Source organism: Leguminivora glycinivorella, chromosome 13 (genome assembly GCF_023078275.1).
Source record: "Leguminivora glycinivorella isolate SPB_JAAS2020 chromosome 13, LegGlyc_1.1, whole genome shotgun sequence".
NCBI classification, from domain to species: domain Eukaryota; kingdom Metazoa; phylum Arthropoda; class Insecta; order Lepidoptera; family Tortricidae; genus Leguminivora; species Leguminivora glycinivorella.
Genome location: NC_062983.1, coordinates 6,538,251 through 6,565,166, shown reverse-complemented (window position 1 = coordinate 6,565,166; position 26,916 = coordinate 6,538,251). Strand labels below are relative to the sequence as shown.

The 26,916-nt window shown below is 36.1% G+C and overlaps 2 protein-coding genes across 2 annotated transcripts; one reads left to right on the top strand and one right to left on the bottom strand.

The window, feature by feature from the left end:
• The first annotated feature begins 6,275 nt into the window (after positions 1-6,275).
• LOC125232306 lies at positions 6,276-8,954 on the top strand. Its single transcript, XM_048137931.1, has 3 exons — positions 6,276-6,401; positions 6,646-6,759; positions 7,885-8,954. Exons 1-3 carry the CDS (start codon positions 6,284-6,286, stop codon positions 7,980-7,982), a joined length of 330 nt encoding a protein of 109 aa, XP_047993888.1. The 5' UTR covers positions 6,276-6,283; the 3' UTR covers positions 7,983-8,954.
• A 1,304-nt stretch (positions 8,955-10,258) lies between these two features.
• Positions 10,259-26,553, bottom strand: LOC125232305 (ras-related protein Rab-1A). Its single transcript, XM_048137930.1, has 5 exons — positions 26,365-26,553; positions 25,548-25,812; positions 14,578-14,709; positions 13,237-13,444; positions 10,259-12,081 (listed from the first exon to the last, which is right to left on the bottom strand). Exons 1-4 carry the CDS (start codon positions 26,376-26,378, stop codon positions 13,244-13,246), a joined length of 612 nt encoding a protein of 203 aa, XP_047993887.1. The 5' UTR covers positions 26,379-26,553; the 3' UTR covers positions 10,259-12,081; positions 13,237-13,243.
• Positions 26,554-26,916: the final 363 nt, after the last annotated feature.

Genomic DNA, 26,916 nt, shown 5'->3' with positions numbered 1-26,916 from the left:
TATATGTTTTTTTTTTTTTTTCAAATAATAAGCCAGTGTACTTGGTTCAGTTGGTTAAAGACATCTTGCCTATAAGGCTCTCAACACTCAACATTGGCTCCCTGGAATCATAAATGTGTTTGAAAAAACTTAGAAGAGTAATGCTTTTGGGCTGTAAATACACTAAACTCAAAATACACTAGTAGTCAATATGCTACAATTTCAAAACGACCTTTGCTCATAACACACGAGACCCTAATTACTATATTCCCAAAAGGACCCTGTCCTCGATATGCACCATTCTCATTGCGTACTATTTCCAAAATACTATAATCCCAAAATACCCTAAATTATCTCCACTCGGAAGTGCCAAAATACTCTACTGTCATAAGGCATTATTCCCAAAATACTCTGATCCCAATATACCCTAGTCCCAAAATACACTATTTTTTTAATGCCAATTTCTCGTTTCTACGTTAAGCGGAAGGGCGGGGGTGGGGGGAGGGGGTGGAGACCATTTTCACGTCGGACTACGGCATCTCATAGCTGCCCTTACTGACCCGCTATCAAAATCATAAGGCCTCTTACATCTTGACAGATGATTTAAGCAGCGTCCGAATGCGAGAGACAACGCCTCGCGTGACTATATAGACCTATCCGGGAGCGACATGCCCGTCCGCATTTCGTACACGTAAATTGAGGCCCCACCGCCGAGGAGAGAGTATCGCGACTGTGTCTTTTTGAACGCTTTACGGCTAAGTCTTGAAACCAGGTGTTGTCAAAATACACCCTGTATAATAAGTTTACGTACATAAACTCACAAATCGTGTAGACAGAGCAAATGAAACTATGAATTTCAGTGCCACTCTTGGCAATTAAGGAGTTGAAAGAAAATTTAATAACGTAAAAACAGAAATTGGCATTGGGATTAAAATTAATTTAATTTCTTAAGCTACGGCCGGTGCAAATGGTTAGGAATAGGAAATGATATGATTATGAATTCCTAAGTAAGAAGTTGAAATTAAACGAAATTGTGATGGTGACCGGTTGCCAGCCCACCGCCCGCACCACGATGGAACCCAATAATAAGTTAAGTAAGTAGTGGCATTGCTAAAAAAAACATATTTCAATCCAATAACGCCAGGTGAGCCCTCCCCCGTGAAACGAGAAATTGGCATTAAAAAAAATAGTGTATTTTGGGACTAGGGTATATTGGGATTAGAGTATTTTGGAATTAATGCCTTATGACAGTAGAGTATTTTGGCACTTCCGAGTGGAGATCATTTAGGGTATTTTGGGATTATAGTATTTTGGAAATAGTACGCAACGAGAATGGTGCATATCGAGGACAGGGTCCTTTTGGGAATATAGTAATTAGGGTCTCGTGTGTTATGAGCAAAGGTCGTTTTGAAATTGTAGCATATTGACTACTAGTGTATTTTAAGTTTAGTGTATTTACAGCCCAAAAGTAAAATAAATTGAATAAAGTCAATAATTAGATGTATAAAACTAATTTTAATTACCTCGCCTCGGCGTCGAATTTAACTTAATTGTAAATGAAATAAATAATGAAGTACTTATTTAATAAATACTAAAGTGAAGACGATAAATTAAAATTATTAAACCAGTGGCGTTATAAGTTCAACTTATTCTAGTGTTGTAATAAGGCCTTACCACACCAGCGAGAAAAAATCGAGGTAATTCGTTAGTGTGAAACGGCCACTAAGTATTATAATATTCATGCACTCATAGTGCTTCTTTTTCCTCGTAAAAGTGTTAGCGCTTCCCATTTTTATTATTAAATGCAATTTAAATGTGAACATTATCATCCATATTTGCCAAGCATTGTTTTGTTATTTAATAAATAATATAGGATAAAATCCTTTCATTTTGTTATATAGTTTTTGAATCTGAGTCAGAAAAGCCAAATGTAAGATCTAAAATATTATAATTTAAAGATCAGTATTATTTTTGTGCCAAATTGTACCTAATGTAAATAGAATCTTCCCACCATACTTCCTACGATTTTTTTTATATGTGTAAGCTTAATTTCTAAGTTAGTCATAACTCATAACACGTAGGATTTTCCAATATTATTGAGGATATGCATTTCTTTAAATGTGTTTAGTGCCAAAAATAATTTCATAGTTACTGCCAAATACCTAACTTTTATATGTAGTTGTAAGTAGCCTTTTTTATTAATTTAGTACATATATTTCGTTTGTAATTCCGATATCTCCACCAAAGTTATTATTTCCTAAATAAAGTAAAATAGAAAGTCAATAAAATAGACACAAACGAAGAACAAACAGTAAGTCTGGTTTTTAAATAAGAATAATTAAATAATTAGGACATACACAAAATAGTTAGATATTTTAAGCAAAGATTTTATACACATTTTTCATGTATTGTAATAAAAATGACAGAAGTTAAAATTATTTGTCACATTTATTAGTTTTAAGTATCTTACATGTTTTTGTATTATTATTTTTAGTCGTATATTTTTATCTGTTAAAAACAGGGTATTTAAATTAGAAGTTAATTAAGTGCTTATATGTTCATTTCTTTGTCTATATTTATTATCTTGTCTACGTTTATCTTTGTCTAATCGAATATAGATAAGTGCTTAGATATTTACTGTACCTATACTCTCGCTTTCTTAAGACAGGCCCCTTTAATTTTACCATTTACCTATATATAAGGTCCTAATTTATTAGTTGCAGATATTTTAACACATGATACTTTACATTAAAATAATTAACTTTAAATATAAATTAAGAAATCTTTTCATGTAACTTTTTTTATTTCATTTTCCTAACAAAAAAATTAATTATAATTTCGTCTAAAAAAAATCATCATGTGCATTATCAAATGTCACAATAACACTGTCTGTCATGTCAACAATTGTTTGTTGTAAATGTCGTAAAGGTTCGGCGGGAAAACTGCACATGTCATTGAAGTGGCCAGTTACAGTTAAGTGGTACGTAAAAGAGGTACTAGAATCTGTTCAATGAGTTTTCATTTAATAATCACATAAACAGGGTGTTTTTACGTAGCAAATTTGTTTTTCCGTTTTCTCCAAAAAAACATCGTAAAAGCTATAATGTTTCACGGTTTAATATACTCCAGAGACCGAGTACTATCAGCTGTAAAAATATCTACATCTAATAAATTAGGACCTTATATTATGGCTTATGGCACTGGTCCCACCAAAAGCGAGTAATCGAGCTCACTCCATCGTAGGCCACGTCTTTTCCTTTGGCTAGTCTGTGGTCAAGAGTAAGCCCATTCAGAATAAAAAAAAAACTATCGGCGATATAAACGAACAAAACATAGTCGCTACAGTGTAAATAAAAGAGACAGCGAGCGATTTTTAGCTCATCGCTCGGCGACGAACTATAAAGCTAGGAACATACTACGCGGACGTCCGTCGTAAATCGACCGCGGACGGGAATCTGGACAATGAAATTACACATAACCGTGCAAACTATCGGTCGACGGACATGCGCGGATCCAGGGGCCCCCCCCTGGACCCCCCGGTCATGGGGGTCATGACCCCCCCCTGGAGCCTAGATTGGCCATACAAATTGACCACGTGACCCCCGCCTGAGGCCTGGGCCTTTATCACGTGACCCCCCCCCCTGGGCACGAAGCTGGATCCGCGCTTGTCGACGGACGTGGACGTGGCCTTGAGCGCATGGACGTCCGATCGAAATCTGGCTCGCTGGATGTTTTGTTCCGTGCACACTGATCGGTCGCGGTCGCGGTCGATTTGAAATAGCGAGGCCTGGACGCACACAGGCGGATTTTCTTAAATTTATGGCCAAAAGTCTATGGTATCAAATCAACTATAATGGTCACGTGACTTTATTTTTCTAATCTGTATGCTTCTTAGCATTTAATGACAGTCCGCATGACAATTTAAATGAACGTTTTCAATACTACCCACACTAACAAAGTATCGACTTCTGATCAAAGACTAATTACTTGTTAAAGATAAGTTTATTTATATAAGATATTATCTTATTTTAATGTGTTCAGTGCAATTTATATTATGGATTGTGAAGCTGGAGGTATGTACCTATGTTTTAATATAAATGGATATACTTTTAAGTTTGTCTGCACACAAGAAAAAAAAAGTTTATTTACAATCGGAGTTACGCTTGCCGGATGCTTATATTATGCTACAAAGTTATAAATTCAATAGAATTCCGCTATTGCGTAAAGATTTTAACAAAACACAACGTATTAGCTAAACTTTTTTGATAGTTTATATTGCTAATACGTGCTACTCTGTTTTTTATTAGTCAATTATCAAGTAGAAGTAGAAATCACGAAAATATTTAGTTTTTATTTTTTCTTTGTTTTTAGGTTCTTCTCTTTCATCTGATCCTTACATAACGGATATTTCACGAAAACATTACAAACAAGATACAAAAATAAATGATTATCCAAAAGAATTAAAGTATTTATTGGACATGTAAGAAAACATAACTAATAAAATATAGAAAAAAAATTGCAACAGTAAATCGAACATAAATAAAGCTGTAGTTTAATTTAATTGTGTTTTTATTTTATTATTTCAGCGTTTCTAACGTTTCCTTCAATCCATTAGTTTTGGCCAGAAATTTAAGAAAATCCGCCTGTGTGGGACGCCTTCATTGGAAGCCTGGCGAGGAAGATGTTCGCGCAAGCGGACATCTCAAGACACCCGCACCTACAAGAAATCGCACCACTGCACACCCGACCGCCGGACTTCTGGTACCGCTGCCGACAGCGCTTGCTCCCCAGAGACCTGGTGAGCCTAGCGCAGTCCGACAATGACAGCAGCTGAAGGACTCCGCAACCTGAAGCTGCACAAATCAATCCAGCAACCAAAACCACAGAAGAAGAAGATCGCAAACCAGCCCTGACAGGCCTTCACAGGCCAGGCAAGGCTAACCGGCATCACTAAAATACCGGTTGAAAACGGTGACTTGCTTATTATTTTCAGTGACAATTTTCTGAATTCGAACGCGTGAGACTCAAAAATCGGCCCGTCAGTGTAGTCAACGTCATAAGTATCAAAGATCACTGAGCATTTTTTAAACATATCAGGGATAGAAACTGTTCTATTACATTAAATACATATTACTATTTTAAAAAAATTAAGTCTTTTATATAGTGAAATCATCCACATCTCCATGACAATGTGTCGTGATACTCGTGATTGGCACTGAAAGGGTTAAACATTTTTTTTAGATAAATTGAAACTTCTGTCTAGCTAGATGTTATTTGCACTAAGTATTCATTACATGCGTATTAAATAGCCAAATGTACTAATCACTGCAACATACACAAGCACAAAAATGACTTATCGCTAATCTGTGATTATTTTGATCTCATTAGCTGGGTCTACACAGGGCGAGGCGCGTCGCGAGGCAATGTGCTCGCACGGCAAATTTTAAATATGCCTTGGACGAGGCAGGTTATTCTGTATCAATGCCTCGGCCGAGGCAGTTTACTCTGTATGTTGCCTCTGTCGAGGCAGTTTACTCTGTATGTTGCCTCGGCCTTGGCACGTATGTACATTGAACGGTTTTATCGTGAGCATATTGCCTCGCTCTGTGAGGACCCGGCCATTTACTTATAAGTTTAATAATTTAGTCACACAAGTGGGCCTTTACTACTGAATTTAATCTTATTTCATAAAAAATGTTAATGTTTTTAATGTGGTAATGTACCAATGTTCAATGTTTAGTAATAAATGTTTTATGTAACATATAGTTGTTTATTATTTATATTGTACTAGCTTTTCGGCTTCGCTCGCGTTAGAAAGAGACAAAAAGTAGCCTATGTCACTCTCCATCCCTTCAAGTCTCCATTTAAAAAATCACGACGGTTCGTCGCCCGTTTTGCCGTGAAAGACAGACAAACAGACACACACACACTTTGCCATTTATAATATTAGTATGGATTATATCATACAAAAAGCTGAAAGGAAATCTGATTTTGAATATTAAACGATATGAAAATAGTTTATTATATGAATCAAGATAAAGTATGTAAGTAGATTCATATATTATTAAGTTTCTTTTGTTAAAAATTTGATGTCATTGATAGCTGCTAATCGTAGGGACACGCTGTTAAATATCAGAAAGAGAAACCAAATGCCATATTTGATATTAGTCATACTTACACATACCTTATTATCTCAACTGCTTACTTTAAAACCAATTAACTTATCAGGCACTGACCTACCCATAATTATAAAGCTGACCCCTTTAAAACCCCGAATTTGCCCGCCAAGCCCCATTTACACGAAATGGCTGTTCTTAGGATCTTGTGCGTATTGCTTGTGGTGTGTCTTGTAAATGCTGCAGGGTTACTGTGGCCTTCTTCGACTGATTCTGGGTTAGATGGAGTAAGGAAAGCTTCAAGATGTAAGTATAGGTACCTCCTTTTACCAATTTATATAAATTATTTTTAAACAAATTAACTGGTAACGGTTATCTAGATCCTTCAGAAACAGATGAGAAAGTTGCATTCTGTCCGGGGTTTTTTCAAAATTTTAATTTGCCAAGATTTGGTAAACAGTCCATAAAATTGACGTTTACTTACCTGATTTTGAATCATAAACGTTAAATTGAACTGGAAAATTATTATCACGTTACTTTTGGTTTGAAGGGAACGTGCCATGGCTGGGTATCGGCATGTGGTGCAACGGCTGTCCCCCGAAGAGCTGCGAGGACGATGACGCCATCATACACGGGTACTGCTGCGGCTGCGCTTACCATTTAGGTAGGAGTATTTTGATAACAGCGCCATCTAGTAAGTTATGAAAGGACCTATTTAAAGGACCGATATACAATATTAACGGCGCTTTCTTTGACATCGTTCCTATATCGGATCGGATAATGAGAAAACGTGATAGCCCACACTGGGCAAGTTGCGAGCGAGTCGCATATTGTCATAGCTCTCTAAAAAGCAAGGGAAAAGTGGACTAGTTATTTGTTATACAAGGGGCAAAGTTGTATTTTAACGCCGAGTGTGGAATTGAAAAACGAGCAAGTGAAAGGATTCTATAGTTGAACTACGAGCGAAGCGAGTGGTTCGAGAATAGAATCCTGAACTTGCGAGTTTTTTAAAACACGAAAAGTAAAATACATTTGCACCCGAGTGTAACAAAAAACTTTTCCCCTCACTATAGCGAGGAAACTACAACGCAAAAAATGCGTTTATCACTGCTTCCAGTAGTTCCACAGGTGGTAAATCATCTTTATTACTAGATTCACCTACTTTTATCAGTTTTAAAGCAGTTAATTTGACTTTATTCAAGGTCAAATTACTTTATCCACTAGTGGATAAAATGCGTTTTTACCCGCTGGTATTAAAGGACAAAACACGTGTTTCCGAGCTAGTGAGGGGAAAAGGATATTTTCCTTTACCAAATAGATACTCTCGGTGTTCTGAGGGATTTCTATTAGTAAAAACTTGTAAAGCCTGGCCAGAAATATACGACTACGCGCCATATCAAGCGAACAATTTTTTTCATAGTACTCAAGTCAACACATACATGAGATTTAACAGCGCCCTCTTGACTATGCTTATTTATATTCCTGGTCAGGCTTTAGCTATGTAACAGTCGTCTGAGACGTAAGTTCTATAGTAAGTAACCGTTTGGGAAAGCTGTTCATTTAATTACCGGGTCGACAAAGAGCGAAGCACGTCACGAGGCAATTTCCTCGCGCGGCAAACGTACTATGTAGACGTGACAAAGTGCGTGTTTTGCTCGGCCGAGTAATCTGCCTCGGTTGGGGCACGTCTACGTTCGCCGTTTGCCGCGTGAGAAATTGTCTCGCTGTGTGGACCCGGCTAATGCTGTACTTGCATACGCAGAAGTAATATTGAATCGGTAACTTTCAGATAAACTGCCAGTGTTGTGTCCAGAGTTCCTCCAGTGCCCGCTGAATCTGCACGGGCTTTGTCACGACTACGAGTATATGATGAGGTGTTGCTGCTAGCAAATTAGTCATCATAGAGATAAGACTGATTGTAGTTTAGAAAGGTTACTAACTTATAGATGAAATAGTGGACCTTCTTGCATCCTGAGCTACCACATATTTTGTACAAATATTCTGAACTTATTTTGAGTAAAAAGTTCCAAAAATGTGAGTGTGTTTAGTATAAAACGTCCCACTTTGTCGGTTACCTTTAAGGCGAGATTTACTTGTATCTTTATATGAATAGACTGACAAAGTGGGACGTTTTCCCCTGCACACTCACAAATAAACAAGGGCATTCCACGCCGTTACAAGTGTTATTTTTTCCATAGGAGATGACTATCTCATACCACCAGGCGAGTCATTTGCTGTTTTGTCTCCTATACCATTAAAAAAAAAATTAGTTCTCAGGAGGCAAGTGTACTTCGTGAAGGAAATACTGTCAGGCTATTTTATTATTCATATCTCTACTTTAATCTGCGTTGCTATACACATCTGAGGATTGGAGACCTGGTGACCTGACACACAGGTTCAACCTAGTTTGGGCACCAGTCTCCACCGCACAAGTTTTGCAATTATTGTAACCATCCATTAATTGTAAGAAAATTATTGTACATGTATACTTTGTGATGGAGTTAATAAATACTTTTTTCATTTTCATTTTCATCTAAATTGCTAATAATTCGACCAATTCGTGAAGTCAGCTTAAATTAACTATGGAATGTAGGTTGAAATAAAACATCTTTATAATAGCATACTGTTTTAATTTCTAAGAACCCTCATACAGAATTACAGTGGGTCAGCGTTTGATTTGGTTAACTAACTGATGTAGAAAAATAACCACATAAATGAGTCAGCTATAGATTTTATACAATAAATTACCGGCCATCATTTTAAACACCAGCGATAATACTTTAAATAAGGACGAAATAATAACATCTGGCGTTTATAATAGAAGACCGTTAAACTTTTAAAATTATCACACGATTGCTGTATGATATATGAAATGTCTTTAATACTATCCCTCTGCCTACACGGATGCTATAATATCTAAGGCCATAATGCTATATCTACAATTTTGTGTTAATATATTTGTGGTTTTCCATTAAGATTCATGGATCTTTAAGGCATGGAAGATCACATTCGAACACAAAATCCAACACAGCTCGGTCTTGTATCGAAACACTCAGTGCGAATATAAAATTAGTACCTCAGTGAAATCAGCGGGTATAAATGAAACAGCCGAACGGGCTAGGTAAGTATAGACTTATAACTAGATCGCTGCTGGCTCGCTCCAGTATGATACGACTTGTTGCAACGCACACAAATCTACAAGAACTCATGGTTTTACATTCTTAAGCCACTCCACTAAAAGCTATTAAGCGTTGAGCTATAGAAACTAACAAAAGACAGTCGCTCCCGTATAAATAAAAGAGAGTGAGCGATTTACAGTTCATCGTTCGACGACGAGCTATAATGCTGAGTTTAGACATGCACGTTATTGCTGCAAGTTTTGAGACAAGTATATGCAAGAAAGAGATGCAGATACTTGCCACTCGTTCTTACCGTTGCGTCTCAAAACTTGCTGGTCTAAACTCAGCTTAACCACACCTCGGACACTGACGATCAAATATATTGAAAGAGGCGCATTCCTAGCACACAGTCTTAGCTCGTGTAGGTGAACGCGTACTATGCTTGTATGAGTGAAATATGACAGGTCGACTGTTGGCGTTTTTGACAGGCGGTAACTGTGAGGTAACCGAGACCCCTTTCAGCGCGCCACTTTCAGCGGGGAGCGGGAGTGGCCATACTGTACAATAGTACTCTTTATTCTACGTGGCTTAACTTGCTAGTGGCTTCGCTTGCTGTTATCATCGCGTCTCTTTTGTTTACTCGGGAGCGACTATCATTTGTTCGTTTCTTTTCGCCGATGGCTCATAGGTTACTCGCTTTGGAGCTAGTGCTTATGGCACTGGTCCCACCGCGAGCTAGTAGCTATGAGCTATCGGCTATAAAAACGAACAAAAGATAAGCACCCCCTTGCAAATAAAACAGACACGGCGATATTGATAGCTCACCGCCGGGCGAGTAACTATAAACATCGCCGTGTCTCTTTTATTTACACGGGAGTGATTATCTTTTGTCCGTTTTTATAGCCGATAGCTCATAGCTTACTAGCTCGCGGTGGGACCAGTGCCTTAAGAGCATAACTAACTATCAAGTAGATTTGTGTGCATTAGAACTTGGAGGTAAATAACTCTTTTACAGCAGGAAACTCGATGTTCTATAGGAATCCAATTTTGAGACAGTTACTTTTCCATCCGATTGACAATTTTGTTTTTTTTGCAGCACCATTCTAAACATTGATTGTCTCAGTAGCCGCATGAAAAAAATCCTTTCACAAATGCTCTGACATAGCTAACAGTTATATTAGCATGTGCCCACAATTACCTCTTCTCTTTTGTCAAATTTAGAGCAAATTTGATACTATGAACAGCTTAAGTTTGATATCCATAAGAGTCGGACACATTTTTAAGACCTTTGTAAAGTAACATATTATAAAGCCTGGTGTCCACTTAGGAATTCAGCTGCTTCGAATCGAGTTCTCCATACATTTACTATGAACGGTGAATTCGATTCGACGCGTCGCCAATGGATGCAGTTTCATAATAAATGCAGGCGACGCCAGCCTTTACCACAAAATATATAATAGTACAAGTACTCCTTTGATGTTCACAAAATGCCGCCATTCTAAATTCTTACCTACATTAACAAACGGACCGCACGCGAGCACCCGACATTGAATTCTATTGCGCCGCGCGAAGGTCGTCACCACTGAATGGGCCACAAACTCGCGGCTGCCGGCACGTACTTATAGCGCAACGATAGAATCGCGGAGTGAGCCGCCCCTGCCTTTACAGATAATTGTACCAGCAAGCGTTTGTGCAACTAGATATTCGAATGAGTATAACTGTGTAAAAAAGCCTTATTTACCTCCCCCACATCTAACACACATTAGAACATACAAAACGAGCCCTCACATACAAATTTGACCTAAGTTGAAATCGGCTTGACCTCGCGGAACAGCACAAAATTAACCTACAATATTCATTATATATAAACATGTATAAACATACACCCATCCATTTCGTTCCCTTTAACTATCAAGATATTCGGACATAGCAACTTAAGTCAGCTTATTTAAATACCACACGCGGCACAGTACGGGTAGAGACAGTTGTTTAACTCGTATAAAATGCTGGACGCTACCGATAGATGGCGCTTTTTTTCTAAAAGCAAGTATACCATAGAATGTACACGCGTCTGAGAGAATATACGCAATGCGAGGAAATTAAAAGCGGATTTTAACACTACATACTTGACAAATACCTAAAAATTTAGGATCATTGTTGACATTGAGCAAACACAAGGTGACACCATTTGATTTCGCCCGTAGGATAAGGGTAAATAATAGCTATTTCCCTTTTACTCTTGTTGACAGTTCTGTAGGACCTCTCCGTTGGTAATATTATGGTTGATGGTAAATTACCTTGATATCTCTATGGTATACTTGCTTTTAGATTGTGTTCGACTTGACAGTTGAGGGAACCAACTATACATGGCTTTAACATTAGTTGGTGCGGTTTTGGATCGTGAATCATTCGGGTCTTTGAAACAGAATTGCATTCATTCCAGATGACGTGATAAGTCTATTTATCTTATATCAAAACAATTTTCTAACTTTAAAATTGACTTGTTGAAGCTAAAAATCTATTTTGTTAAAATTTTTGTTGAACATGTGAATTTTAAGGTTAGAAAACGTATTAAATGAGACAAGCATAAATCGAATTTTAGACATAGAAATAGATTTAAAATGCTGAACATTATTTATTAACTTGATTGTAATTACTTATTACATCCCATTTCCAGATCAGGAAACATGTAGGGACAACCATTCTCGTCTTGTATTAATTTTATTACCTTTTGCGTACTGTGCCGCCGCCGGTCGGGCACTATATTAGTTTATAATTAACGATGCGATGAAACGATTTGTGGTAATTGCATTTGTTATGTGTGGTGCGGCCGGCGCATCGCACAGCGCCCGAGCCAAGCCGCCAGCCTGAAATTAAAATTATTTATTTGAAAAACACTAAGTTGAAGTACTGTCAGGAAGTATACGTTGTGTAAGGTAAGTGACATTTCTCACGCTCATTTCGTGCTTTTCAATTGATTTTTTGCGATTGTAAAATTCAATACTGCGATCTGTTTCTAGGTCCACGCCTAGAAACAGATTCCACATTGGATATTGTTATTAGTTATTATTTGCACTACATTGTGAACTTCAATGTGTTTACCTATGCGTAACAAGAGCTATGAGGAGGGGGGTTTGAGGATTGCTAAGGGGATATTATGAAAATTATAGTTTATTCGTCTTGGATAAGATAACCTCTGTCTCGGACTTTACATTTCAATAATTAGTGATACGTCGATATAAAGTGAAGTTGACATTCAATTCGGTAGTTTAAAACACCTTAGGACAGCGTTCCTAAAACACATTAAGTACTGAGCAGCACTGATTTAACCGTGATGTATGCAAGAGGCTAATATAGCCTAAAGTACCTAGATGCCGATGAAGAAGCGTCATCGGCAAGTTAGAACCAGACAAAGATGGATGGGGCCTTTTAGGCCCCGGTCCCACGTAGGGTTGAAAAAAGTGTTTTTTTCTGGCTTGAAAAAAAAAAAAAGTTTCTTTTCTGGAGTATGTTTTTTTTCTAAAGTACGAAATCTCAAAATTTGCAAAGCAGTTAGTACTTTTATACGGTTTTTTATTTAGACTTAATGTTAACTATTAAACGAATTTAATCAAATAACTTTAATTTCTGGTCTTATAAAAGTAACATTTACGAAATCTGTAGTTGGTAGTTATCACTATTTACTGTTGGCAACACCACCGCCTCTCCACGCTGCACGCCGCATCGGGGATTCCCCAATAAACGTTTGTATACTGAATGTTAATCGAATTAAAATGTACGTCATTGTTATTGAAACCGTTACAACTCACGAAAAACCGTTATTGTCGAATTATTTGTTCATCTGAAAAAAAAAATCAATGGTGCTCGGTTTTTTTTCATAATTTTGAAAAAAACATTTGTTTTTTTCTATTTGCAACCCTAGTTCCACGATGGACGTCGGGTGGGAGTTCCTCTTACTCGCTTTATATGGGACCGGTGCCTTACGCCTTTTTGAGTGGTAGGTAAAAAGAGTAGGTCCTCACTTGGTGTTCAGCAGCACGAGGACTTGCCGGTGTCGATGGGGCGGCCCTGCTCGATCTTGACGGCCGTGCCGGCGGGCGCGGCGCCGGCCGAGGGCGGCCCCACGCGCGCCTTGATCTCGGCCGCCATGGTCATGAAGGCTTGCTCCACGTTCGTCGAGTTCTTGGCCGACGTCTCGAGGAACGGGATGCCGAGCTGCTCCGCGTATTGCTGGAAGGAGACGGAATATTGAGTTGAGGTGGCGAATTAAATGAGATCCAAACACGGAATTCAGCCAGCCATCGACAGGGCGCTCATCCACACACCTTGCAACCTAAATGGTCGCGTACCGTGCGGTTTCAGAGGAATTTCCTCCCGCGGACACTCCGGTTGTGGAATGAGCTGCAGAGGTATTCCCGATGAACTACAGTATGGGGTTCTTCAAAAAAGGAGTGTACAAGTTTCTAATGGGTCGACAACGCGCATGTGACACCCCTTGAGCTGCAGGCGTCCATAGGTTACGGTGACCGCTTTCCATCAGGCGGACCGTATACCTGTTTGCCACCGACGTGGTATTAAAAAAAAATGGCCACATAGGAAATTTGATCCTCAGGAAACTTGACGAAGTAACCCTGAAATCCCTGAATTGGTAATTAAATGATTTGTATATTTAGGGCCATTCGTAGAGACGGTTCGCGAGCTCGCATACATACGTTTTTTACATTGCGGGCCATTGAGGTTCCTTCAATAAGACAAGGGATCAAATCACGCAGTGTAATTAAACTGGCATGCCTGTAAATGGGTCCTTAGAGATGGAACAGTATTCCAACTTTGAGCTTGGCTCATTTCAAACGCTCTGTTTAAATAAATTCAATGACGTATAATAAATAGTTTTAGATCTCTGGTAACGTAATATGTAGTGGTTATAGGTACATTTCTTGTCTATCTATACGGTTAAACATTCCCATCATAAATGTCTTATTGATTTTACTGTGAAACTAAGTTGATTTGAGACAAAAATCATTTTAGAGTACTATTTTAGAATAAACCAATTTGATTGACTGGTGGCTGTTCGAAGGAATGGCTTCGGTATCGCTGGGAAGACAATGTGGCGGCGGATCTGCGTAAAAAAAAGTTCTTGAACCGAACCCACACAGACTTGGAGATGGACGGTGCTATTGGGCTCTTGAGCAATACACGCACATCATTTCCATGTCTGTGTACATGCGAACGACCAACGAGTAGTGTCATCACGCACGCACACGACAACTGTATGCTCAATGAGCTAACTACTGCAACACGCTTGTCCGCTCTCTAGTATTAAATGCTCTGAAGTCAATAGTTAATTTCAATTATGTACTCACATTGGCCGTGGTGTAATCGACCACTTTCTTGGTGGTGAGATCGCACTTGTTGCCGACTAGCAGCTTGTTCACATTGTCGCACGCGTAGCGGTCGATCTCTTCAAGCCACTGCTTTACGTTGCTGAACGAATCCTGTGAAATAACGCAAAATATCGTTACTAAAAAAAATGTATTAATATGACTAAAACTTCTCAAACTAGACCTATTTCACTACCTAGAAAAACCCATCCCCATCACTGTCGACGCAATGAAACGAATTGTAGATGCTATTTTTCTGCTTGAACGACCTGTCTGCATAATTACAGAACCTAATTTTATAAAATCATTAGTAAGTAAGTAATTTATTTGCATAAAATAGTGTACAGTAAGATGGTTTTCAAGAACAAGTGGATTTTATTTCAGTTATTATACTGTGTCCTAAAATTATTGTGTAGTTTGAATGTAAGTACAAGGTTTATCGTCGATTTCTAATTGAATACCTAATTATGCCGACAAAAAATACCGTTTTAACACTAATCATTAGGCTTTATGCCTTCTGTTCATTGCCATTTGATTTACCCATCGTATTTTTGCGACATAGAAAAACGTAAGGCACGCTCACGGAGAATAAAATGTGACTTTCCACGGGAAAAGGTAACTTATGGTGATCAGTGACGTCGCATATCACCGCATTGGCCAATGGAAGTCATTAATAGCATCGTAAGAGCCAACCGCCATAAGATACCTTTAGGCCTGATTTAGACGGCGTGAACTCGCATGCGATTTTAGTTACATTGCGGGCTGATGAGGATTGCGCAATGTAATAAAACTCGTATGCGAGTTCTCGTACCGTCTAAATTGGGCTTTAACCGTGGCACGTCACGTATGGATGAAAACCAAAGTGTAGTGTAGTGTAAGGACGTACGTTCTGTCAGCATCAACTAGCAGACCAAATAACGCTTCATGAGAAAGTACCATTCGGTAACCGCTTAACAAATAAAGATGTGCCTATACATAGAAAAAATATTTGAACTTTGACATTTCTGACCGTGAACTGTAGATTCATCTATATTTAGAATAAATTATTCAGATACTTTTGGTGCGTTATTTCATCCGCTGCTATTGATGTTGACTGTACCCTATCTAGTAAAATTAAACTACGATAACGCACATCTGCAGTTCACGCCGGGCGCATTTCACAGGTGACATTAATAGCTTGATAATGAGTCAATGACCCCGAGCTCATAGACGAGCTGCGTGTTATCATATCAGTTCTCAGTACTTTGCTTCTAGTCAAATCAGCATCTTTTTATTATTAAGAACTTGGGCTTAACTCCATTTTCTGTTAAAATTGTTCTTATGTATCCTTTGTGAGGTGAAAATAAATGAAATTTTATTATTATTATAACTGTCAAAAGGGTTTTAAACGATTTGCTAATAAGGAATTATCTAATATGAAATCGTGTCGAGTGACGTCACGGTCAACTCATTTATTTTATATATTTCTTCCGACTTATTCAATATAAATTGGGTTTTAAAGTATTAATATGAAATCGTGTCGAGTGAGGTCACGGTCAACTTATATCTATATCGGTCATTTACTTTATATCTTTCTTCAGACTTATTCAATATAAATTGAGTTTAAAAATAACTACTGTCCATATTTTTCTTATAATTATCTCCTGCTTTATTTTGTGCAATGTATTAAAATTGTTTTCTTCCATGAATGTTCGTTTTGTAGGAACGTCAGCGTTAACTGTTTAGACGTCAGTATGTTTATGTAATTAGTTCCTGGCATTGTTTACATATTGAAGTTAGGCGAGCTTGGCGAGCCGCCAAACGGTGCGATTTTACTGCACATTATACGTACTTGAGCTTTAATGAACTGGCACTTTATTTATTATACACGTACCCTCTTATTCTACGTAAGTTACAGCGGGGCAAATCTCGACTGGAGGGCAATTTTAACTGATCCATTTTTGCCATTACTACACTATGATGTTGAGTTCTACATGTATCCACTGAACACGCCTACCATATATAACCGGTGGACACTCTATTTAATAATGTAAACATTGTAAAACATGAAAAAATGGACCAGTTACATTTGCCCCCCAGTCGAGGTTTGGCCCGCTGTACCTTACACTAAAGTTAGTTATCAAGCCGATAAAGTTCGTTTGTATACAGTAGAGTTCATAAATGTGTACATTTTTTCACCTTATTGCAACGAATTAAGGTGAAGAAATGTACACATATTTATGAACTCGACTGTACCTTTCTATCACACTTTTATCGGCTTGATAACTTTAGTGAATGTTAGGGGATAAGCTTTGTTTTATAATTGAAGAGAATAAACGGGTTCATAGTCACACAGAGCGAGGAGCGTCGCGAGGCAATGTGATCGCGCGGCAAACGTTCAGTTTAGACGTGCCTCGGCCGAGGCGGCGGCAGCAAGCACATTTTGCTCGGGCCTGCGACCTGCCTCGGTTGAGGCACGTTTACAGTGAACATTTGCCGCACGAGCACATTACTTTGCATCGTGCCTGGCTCTGTGGGGACCCAGCTAATAACATTTTATTTTCATTCCTTGCTATGGTTACGTTACCCTGGGATACTCTTAAAATCCAGGTTTTATAAGTTTTTCAATAAGATCTATTAGAATATTCCATAACGGCACAAAACTGGCTAATTTCAGCAACACAAACATCATAATGCAATTTCGTGAGAACAGCTAAATCACAGAACAATAGACAAACACTTAAAAAGATTATCTAAGACGTAGATTTTTTTTTATACCACGTCGGTGGCAAACAGGTATACGGCCCGCCTGATGGAAAGCGGTCACCGTAACCTATGGACGCCCGCAACTCAAGGGGTGTCACGTGCGCGTTGCCGACCCATTAGAAACTTGAGAACTGTTTACACAAAGTCTATTGAACACACGAACCAGTTATCTGAACTAGGTCAACGAGGTACGCGGAAAAACTTATTTACCTACATTTAGACCATTATATTACCTAACACCAGAATTAATAGGTGGGTGATTCTAAGTTAAGAGGTACTTTCGACGGCACTGACAAAAAAATATATTTTTTCAGGATAATACTTCATAATAACATATTTATTTTATAAAACTAAATGTTTTCTACCTGGGCATTCAAAATTATTACAGAAATTCATGTAAATTAGTCACAATCAGCTCTAATGTAGGAAAAATGTCTCTCCCCTGGCCTGTCCCCCAACCGAATTTATTTGTCAACAAGTAATTATGACTTTGTTAAAATTCACTTATTATTTTAATAGCCTTAATTTTACAAACATAAATAACTAAGGAACAGTATTTTATGAGTGGAATTTCTTATATTACTGTATTTAACAACAATTATGAACTCCAAACTTTGTCCTACGTGTTTCGTGTCTCGTCCCCTGGCTTTTTAGTTTTCGTTCAAAAGTCGGTTTAATTTGTTAATCTGTGGAGGTTCTGTCGTCTAATACACAGGGTGTTATGTGAAGTTACCGTCAAGAGGCGCGTAAGGCAACTATGCATCCGTTTTGTTGATTATTTCGGCCACGGCACTCGCTGGGTACAGAAATGTTGAGTGAATGCAGTCTTTCCTCTGGTCACTTTTATTTCACAATCATTTGTTTAAATACTAATATATATAACAATATCCACTGTAAATGTTGAATATATTGTTACGTTTATTTATGAATTGCGTACGAGAAACACTTTTACAGCTATTTTTGATTTTCATCGAAAATGTATCTCCCCTGGCGTATCAAAAAAGCCAGGGGAGATACTTTTGTACTAGTTTTGATTATTTTTATTTCCGTTTTCTCTTAACCTTTGTTTAGCGTTGTACCTATTTTTATTCTAGCTTTACGATAGAAGGTTTTCTTTCCAGAAAAACGCAACTATTAAGAAAAAAAGAGGACACATTCACAATAACTTCATATGAAATTTTCGTGAAGCTGTTTAATAAAAAGGTTTAATACTGATATTAAAAGGATAGGTTTTTGTTTACCTATTGATTGTACATTAAAATTATTTTTGTTTTAATGGATAATATGGAGAAGTGAAAAATAAGTCAACTCATTAAGGAATTATCACTTTTCTTGCTGTAAAAATGTTATGAAATGTAAAGTCTGAGTATAAATAATCAATAATTATAATAAAAACAATAAATAGAGTTATTTCTTAAAAAAATAAAACTAAATTTTTCATACAACTGTCTCTTCCCTGGTCACAAAGTATCCTCCCCTGTGCAACAGTATCTCCCCTGGACTGAGTATTTCCCCTGGTCGCTGATAAAACACGATAAAACAAATAAATTGACTGGTCCTCTTTGTAAACACTTCAAATTGGCAGTTTTAACTAATACAAATAAACAAATAGGTAAAAAACAACAAAAAAGTTCGCGCCGTCTCTCCATACAACGTATTACCTCTTAACTTAGAATCACCCATGTAATTTAGAATTATATTTACGAAAAATGATTTAAGGTACAGTGGGGCACATGTAACTGGTACATTTTTTTATGTTTTACAATATTTGCATTATTAAATAGAGTGTCCACCGGTTATATATAGGTAGGTAAGGTAGGCGTGTTCATTGGATACAAGTAGAATACATCAACATCATAGTGTAATAATGGAAAAAATGAATCAGTTACAATTGCCCCTCCCCAGTCGAGATTTGTCCCGCTGTACCTTACCTATATTTTTTATTTATCGGGCCACCCCGGCTACGCACGGGGATTTAATACAAAAAAATAAAAAAAAGGTGATGATATTATGATAAATTATCCGTAAAAGATAGAGAGTTTATAAGGTGAAATTATGAATATACTTTTTACTCAACAATCAGCTGTTGCTGAATTTACATGGAATAAAGTCATCGAGTGCATCTTCATCATAATTTTGTTACGAAGTAACCATTAGCTACCCATTTATAGCAACCCAGAGGATGTGAGGTATCTCGATCTCAAAAAGATACTACAAATCTTCGAATTTGTAGGACTTGATCGAGAGTTGTAGTAGGTGGCAATCACAATAGATCAGAAATGGTCGCAGTGATACATAAGGCGCTCTGTAGCCTTACAAAGCCCATAACCAAGAAGAAGAAGAAGAACCATTAGCTAAATAATTTTAAATAATTGTGATGTCATAATTAGAAAATATTGATACAACTCTAGTACTCTATGTAGTTACTTTCACTGACCTACTTTTTTTTTCAATTTGGTTTTAATTTCAAACATATCAACTTTGCGAAGACAAGATAACTGTTTGTGCAGTATTCAACTATATAAGAATCAGTGTTTCAATATTATAATTATGGTAATCAGTATTCAATTGTAGTATTGATAACATTATCACTTTTATTTGAAATTGATATTAAGTCTCATGATGTTAACTCATTTTCAATTTATGATAGAAGAGTCCTATCTTCTAGTTCACCAGAGACTGTTTACATTTAAAACTTGTGTGTAGTATTATTGTCCACCAACAGGTCAAGTTAACATTTCATTTTCTGAAAAAGTTTTTATTTCAACATCCAGTTGAAGACAAGTTAATAGAGAAAATCAGGTCAAAGTCATAAAATCAAAGTCAATACAAGGTATTGATTCACCAGGTCAGTTGCTTAGTTACCTGCTCTGCTTTGTCAGTAATTATAAGTTTGTAAATTATATCATAATGATTCAAAAACATCAACATTACGACGACCGGTCAGGTCTTGTTGGTAGTGACCCTGACTGCTAAGTCAATGGTCCTGGGTCAGAATTCCGGTAGGTCCTTACATTGTCTGATGACCACAGATATTTTTTTTACAGTTATGGATATTTTCTATGTATATCGGTAGCATATTGAGAAAAATCAAGGACAATGCCTCACATAAATTGTATTGAAAATTTAACAGTGCAGTTAAATATCCTAAGGCGATACATCTTTGAGCTCTGACAGGTAATGTTCATGAGCTATTTATATGAACTATTCACACTGCTATTAAATCAATTATGTATTGAACTTGATCATCTGTTTATGCATGACTCACAATACGACTTTGATACAGTGAACTATGGGTAAAATATGTTTATTTTAGCTTATCTACAAATAAGTTGTAAACATAAGAAGCAGAGGACAAACTAGTATAATACAACACAACATGTTGTTTCCATTATAACTTATCTCTGGTACTGTAGAATATTCATTTTCTAACAAAGATGAAATTGCAATATAATCATAAGACTGTCTATTGTTATTTTTATCTAAGTTATTTTCTATGTATTTGAATACAAAATGTATTAGTGTGTAAAATAATCAATTGTGTTTGTGTAATGTGTGTAAATGTACAGATTACTAAACAAATATTTTCTTCTTTAACAATGATACTTATTTAGCATTATAGTTTATTGATACCATTGTATCTTCTTGTAGAAATGTAGGCAGTTGTTTATAAAGCACTAAATTATAAAGCCTTAGGTAAATAAATATAAATATTATAGGACATTCTTACACAGATTGACTGAGGCCCACGGTAAGCTCAAGAAGGCTTGTGTGGTGGGTACTCAGATCAGTGGGTAAGTGGGTAATCAATTGTATTTATGTAATATAAATGCACAGATTATTAAACAAAATAAATAAATAATCTAAGAGAATAACATCTATTTTGCAACAGATTATTGATATCAAATTGTTTTTTCTTGCAGAAAAATAGGTATTTGATCAGTTGTTTAGGTTTTAACATTGAACTTGATTAACTTCAGGTCATTAATCTACTGACCACCAAAGGACATCAACAAAGTCTGACAAAGTTGCCAATGTTTTTTTTTAATTATTACATCAAATCAAGATATGTTTATATGGCATGGCTTACTGCTTCCATAGACTAAACTAAATAAAGGAAGACATGTAACTCAGTACATCGCTTTATATGTTTGACTCGTAAAACAATAGATGGCATTACTATACTCTCGCGACAAATGGTATTGTTCAATTCACGAAATAATTTCATTTAAATGACCCAAGTCGTAATATTTAAAAATTTGGAACTTGATCATACAACATTATCATTATATAACACCGAAATTTACAAAAACAATTAAGTATTTTTTACCAATCGGGATTTTTCGTACAGTTCGCATCAGAGTAAAGGACCTCCCCTAGGAAATGACATGTGTAAGCGTTACATTTTTTCGTCAGCATCGGTAAGAGGATAGTTAGTGTAGCGGCTACTCCGTCTGATTCGCAAACGTGAGGTCCCCGGTTCCAATTCCAAGAATGACATATCTTTTTGTATTTTTTCTTGTTTTACTCTGATATTTTTTTTTATTATAATATTTATAATTAAGAAAAGTAACAAATTTTTATTATAATATTTATAATAAAGAAATCTTTGCTTAAATGAACATGAGGTATACAGAAAAAGAAAGGCACTTTGCTAAAAATAAAATTATTTATTTACTTAAACATAAATTTTCGTAACGTTTATTAATAAACTTCAAAATAATAACACGAGCTTTTTATAGTCATACTTGTTATGGAGAATTTCTGGCCAAAAGCTGCACTTTTGGATGGAAGCAAGCCGCTTTGCATGGTGATATTAGACATCATAGTAAACGATTTTTTCCGAAAATATTGAAATTTCATCCCTTAGGAAACCGAGCGTAGCGAGGTGTTTTATGAAAATGAAAAAATTCTATCTTTTTATTGTATCGTCCGATTTTGACAAAACGTATCTCAAATGAAAGGTATTGCTTTATGTAATTAAAAAAAAAATATTATAAAAAAAAGTAAGAAAAAACTTTAAAAAAGTAAATTTACGTCTCACACAGCTCACACTGAATAGCTTCAAAGAATGACAGACAAAATGTACAATGTCGATATATGAGTTTTTTTTATATCAAAGACAGATAAATTCATAGTTGAAAACTAAAGACCGCATCGAAATCGGATTAGCGTTTTTTAAGATACAAGTTGCCAAAGTTGGGAAAATTTGCTTTATATGGCCACTTTGAAATTCCTTTGCCAGAAAGTCAGAAATAGTATATTTTTCTTACACCGAAAAGTACATAGTGACAGTACAACTCAAAATTAAATAAAAAATTCCGAGGATATCATAATTTCATGCCTTAGGTTAGGACGACGAGCGTAGCGAAAAAAAATCTTATTTTTTTGTACGTCGTCCGATTTTGACAAAACATATTTCAATTGAAAGGTATTGTTTTATGTAACTGTATATGTGTGTATGATGTCTATTACAAATGCATACTTATAACTGTAAGAAAAATATAATGTTTCTGACTTTCTAGCTAAGGAATTTATAAGCGACCATATAAACAAACTAAGCCAACTTTGACAACTCGTATCTTAAAAACTACTGATCCGATTTCGATTCGATTTTTAGTGCTGATTATAATCATGAATCTATTTTTCTTTAATTAAAAAAAAAACATATATCGATATTATACATCGTGTCTACCGTTTTTTGTGATACGAAAATTTAAGTTTTTTTTAATCTTACATTTTTCCAATTTTTTTCAATATTTTTTTTTGAGTTACATAAAGCAATACCTTTCAATTGAAATATGTTTTGTCAAAATCGGACGACGTACAAATTTTGTTTTTCGGTTTTCTTAACAGACTTCGCTACGCTCGTCGTCCTAAGAGATGAAATTATGATAATGTGACAGACCCAATCATGGACAGTTTAAGAAAAAAATTCGCCTGTTTTTGATATTTCACTGATAAATGTAAAAATTCTACCGCGAAGCGTGTTAAATCTTGAATGTCCTATCCTTCTTCTACATTTCAAGCGTATTGGAGAATAGATACTCCTATTGGTTTCTTCATAGTTAACAAATTAAAACTAGGTGTTTTTTCTCCAATTATGGACGGCAGTTCTCCAGTAATGATCCCCCATTATGGACAGTGAAATAAGTTTAAAATTTTACTTTTAAAGCCAACTGATACGCAATTAGTCGATTTTATACGCCATAAATACAATTAGTTTGGATTATTTTAACATAGGATTGTTTCTTGTAAATTTTGGTTTTGTAAATTGTTCCTTGTCCATCATAGGAGGTAGGCAGTTTTTCGGGTCCAGTAATGGACACTCGCAAAATAACGTCATTTCATTATATCTTTGGAGCAACAAACTAGTATGTTTTCTACCTTATCTCATGCTTAATGCAGTAAGTAAAACGTATTCAAGATTACACCGTGCGTTATTTTTTATTATTTTATACATGAACTCATCTCTCTTAGCAACATTACTAAGAATTTGTCTTGATATTTTTTTCAGTAAACTGGCGAATTTTATCTTGTCTCCAAATCCTTCAGAAATAACCGAATTAATTGAAACTTCAAAATGAAACAGCTCTACAACTCTAGTTTATGGTACATAGCCGTCAGGTTTTAGAAACTTATTTTAGATACTTATTTTTAAGGATTTGTGTTTTTTTGTCCATAATGGCAGCACCATCCATTATGGGGTATTTTACCTTATCCTCGGAATTTTTAATTTTATTTTGAGTTGTACTGTCACTATGTACTTTTTTGTGTAAGAAAAATATATTATTTCTGACTTTCTGGCAAAGGGATTTCAAAGTGGCCATATAAAGCAAATTTTCCCAACTTTGGCAACTTGTATCTTAAAAAATGCTAATCCGATTTCGATGCGGTCTTTAGTTTTCAACTATGAATTTATCTGTTTTTGATATAAAAAAACTCATATATCGACATTGTACATTTTGTCTGTCATTCTTTGAAATTATTCAGTGCGAGACGTAAATTTACTTTTTTTATACACAATTTTTTTTTTTTTTTCAATTTTTTTTTCAATTACATAAAGCAATACCTTTCATTTGAGATACGTTTTGTCAAAATCGGACGATACAATAAAAAGATAGAATTTTTTTCATTTTCATAAAACACCTCACTACTAGGGAATGCAGAACCGGTACCAGTCCCAGAACCGTGACTGAGATTTCCGGTACTGGGAAAGAACCGGTAAATCCCGGTTCTTCCGTACTTTTTGGTACTGAGGGTTTACTAGTACATTTGTTGAGGTTACATACCTACAATTTAATGTTCCTACTATACAACTCATGATTTAAATAATTCATATGACCTATTATTTTATTCCGTCCTCTTGACTTCGGCGGCAAGTGATTAGAGAGTCGAGTAGGTATAGGACCTATACCTATGGTTTTTATAAACAGACAACAAGTAGGCGCGAACAATACTTAATTTTCTATGATTCAACTTCAAATCATACTTATTTTTCTAATATTCAATTATATATATAAAAAAAGTAAAAAACAACAATATAACTGTTTTTCAAACATATTAAAAAAAATCCGGACCTGGGTCTCGAACTCGGGATCATAGACGTGCAAGTCAAATACACTAACCCCTAAGCCAAAAAACAAGGAGCCGCCCGGCTCAAAATATTGAATCATATTCAGATATGGTTACTCGGCAATGTAATTAATTATTATCTCACTAGACGGCACTTTTAAACATTGATAATAGCGCCATCTGTAAATAACTCGAAAACTAAGAGGTACCAGCGACGATAACTCGCGTTAAGTAGGCCGTGTAGCGATGTACTGAGTTACATGTCTTCCTTTATTTAGTTTAGTCTATGCTGCTTCACACTTAATATATCTTTTTGGCATTATTTTCCTTATGTTATCCTGTCTCTGAAGTGCATTTGGTAACTAATCTAAAAATTCCTATGCTTTTGATTATTATTAATTTCACTAGCTTTTGATAGTTGTAGTTTCACATAATAAAAAAAATGAGTCAATCTACTGTTTCTTGTATTCTATTCCCATTGTTATGCTTTTATAAAAAAAAATAGAAGGTACAAAAATTATAATATACCTTTAAGTAATTATTTTCAAAGAAATTAATGTTGCCTGCATACAAAGGAATACTAAACAAAGAGCAGCTTGACTGACTCAATCAAACTATATTAGTGTACTGACCTGGTCTGTGCAGTCATAGACAATAATAATGCCATGTGCCCCTCTGTAGTATGACGAGGTGATGGTTCTAAACCGCTCCTGACCTGCCGTGTCCCATATCTGTAGTTTTATTGTCTTGCCGTCTAATTCTACAGTCCTAATTTTGAAGTCCACACCAATAGTACTGATGTAGCTCTCTGTGTATGTGTCATCGGCGAATCTGAGTAGAAGACAGGACTTGCCCACTCCAGAGTCTCCGATAAGGAGCAGCTTGAACAGATAGTCGCTGCAAAAAATAATATTAAAGTGAATAGTTGTTTGCAATGATTAATATAAAGATTAGTTACAATGAAAACAATGCAAATCAGACCCATATTAGTGTACGTCAAACAGTACTATCGTTTACTTTATGTGATACTCATAGAATGAATGACAAACGTGAGCAAACTTTGAAATGACATAGATTACAAATATGCGATTGCAAAGGAGGCGTATACGAGTAACAAAGAGAAAATATTTCATCACAAATCTAGCACGCGCAGAGTTCAGTGTGTAATCGTGGCTGCCTCATGATCTCCGTTAGCAAGTGCGCCATTCATATTACATACGATTACGGATTTTTTCTCCATAAATTCCTCGAATGTACCTAACACGAACACAATGAGTCACCACATCATTTCAGAATATTCAAACTTAATATCACTTCAAAAGAAAGGCTTCTATCTAAAAACTATACAAAATGAAAGAAAAATTGTATCAAGAGACAATGAATCTGCGAAATAGAACGGATTTCTGCCCATCCTTGTTTTTAATCGCCACGATATGGAACTGGTACTACTATTCTGGATTCATATTTGTACTATAAACGTATTTTGTCCAAAAGTATGGCTTTAGAGAATATATCTAAAATATTCAAGTTCTTTGTTTGGTAAAGCACTAAACAGCAAAAAAACTAAATAATTAAACGTAGAATAATGGCCGCCACACTGAAACCGAAACACCCACACTGACGTAAGTCAGAACGTATTCACAGGAGTGCCACTTGGCAGAAATTAAAGTGCGTTCATAAAAAACAAAAGTAAATGGACAATCGATATTTTTTAATCTGTGTGATTCAAATGGTTCGGTTATTACCGATTAGGACAACACTAGTTGGAAAAAGAGAAAGCATATATAGCTGTCTCTTTCTTTCTATAAATAGGGTTGCCATATGTCAAGTATAAACGGGACTATCACCGTATTTATGGATCGGGTCCGAATTTTTTGTAAGTTAGGAACCGCTGTACTATTCTAGGGAAACTGCGTCCGTGTCTTCAGTTACTTAAGTCAGTAACAAGTATTGGGTCTTTATTCCGTTTCAGTTGGTTTCCGTGACAACTCATTTTGGGAC

What these genes read in the sequence shown, in the direction of transcription:
- LOC125232306 (XM_048137931.1), top strand. Translation starts at nt 6,284, where the DNA reads ATGGCTGTTCTTAGGATCTTGTGCGTATTGCTTGTGGTGTGTCTTGTA. An exon ending in AGTAAGGAAAGCTTCAAGAT is followed by an intron (nt 6,402 to 6,645) that starts GTAAGTATAGGT and finishes TTTGGTTTGAAG; the next exon opens with GGAACGTGCCATGGCTGGGT. An exon ending in CGGCTGCGCTTACCATTTAG is followed by an intron (nt 6,760 to 7,884) that starts GTAGGAGTATTT and finishes GGTAACTTTCAG; the next exon opens with ATAAACTGCCAGTGTTGTGT.
- LOC125232305 (XM_048137930.1), bottom strand. An exon ending in TCTATGACTGCACAGACCAG is followed by an intron (nt 14,710 to 25,547) that starts GTCAGTACACTA and finishes GTTATTTCACAG; the next exon opens with GATTCGTTCAGCAACGTAAA. An exon ending in TCGATTACACCACGGCCAAT is followed by an intron (nt 13,445 to 14,577) that starts GTGAGTACATAA and finishes GTCTCCTTCCAG; the next exon opens with CAATACGCGGAGCAGCTCGG.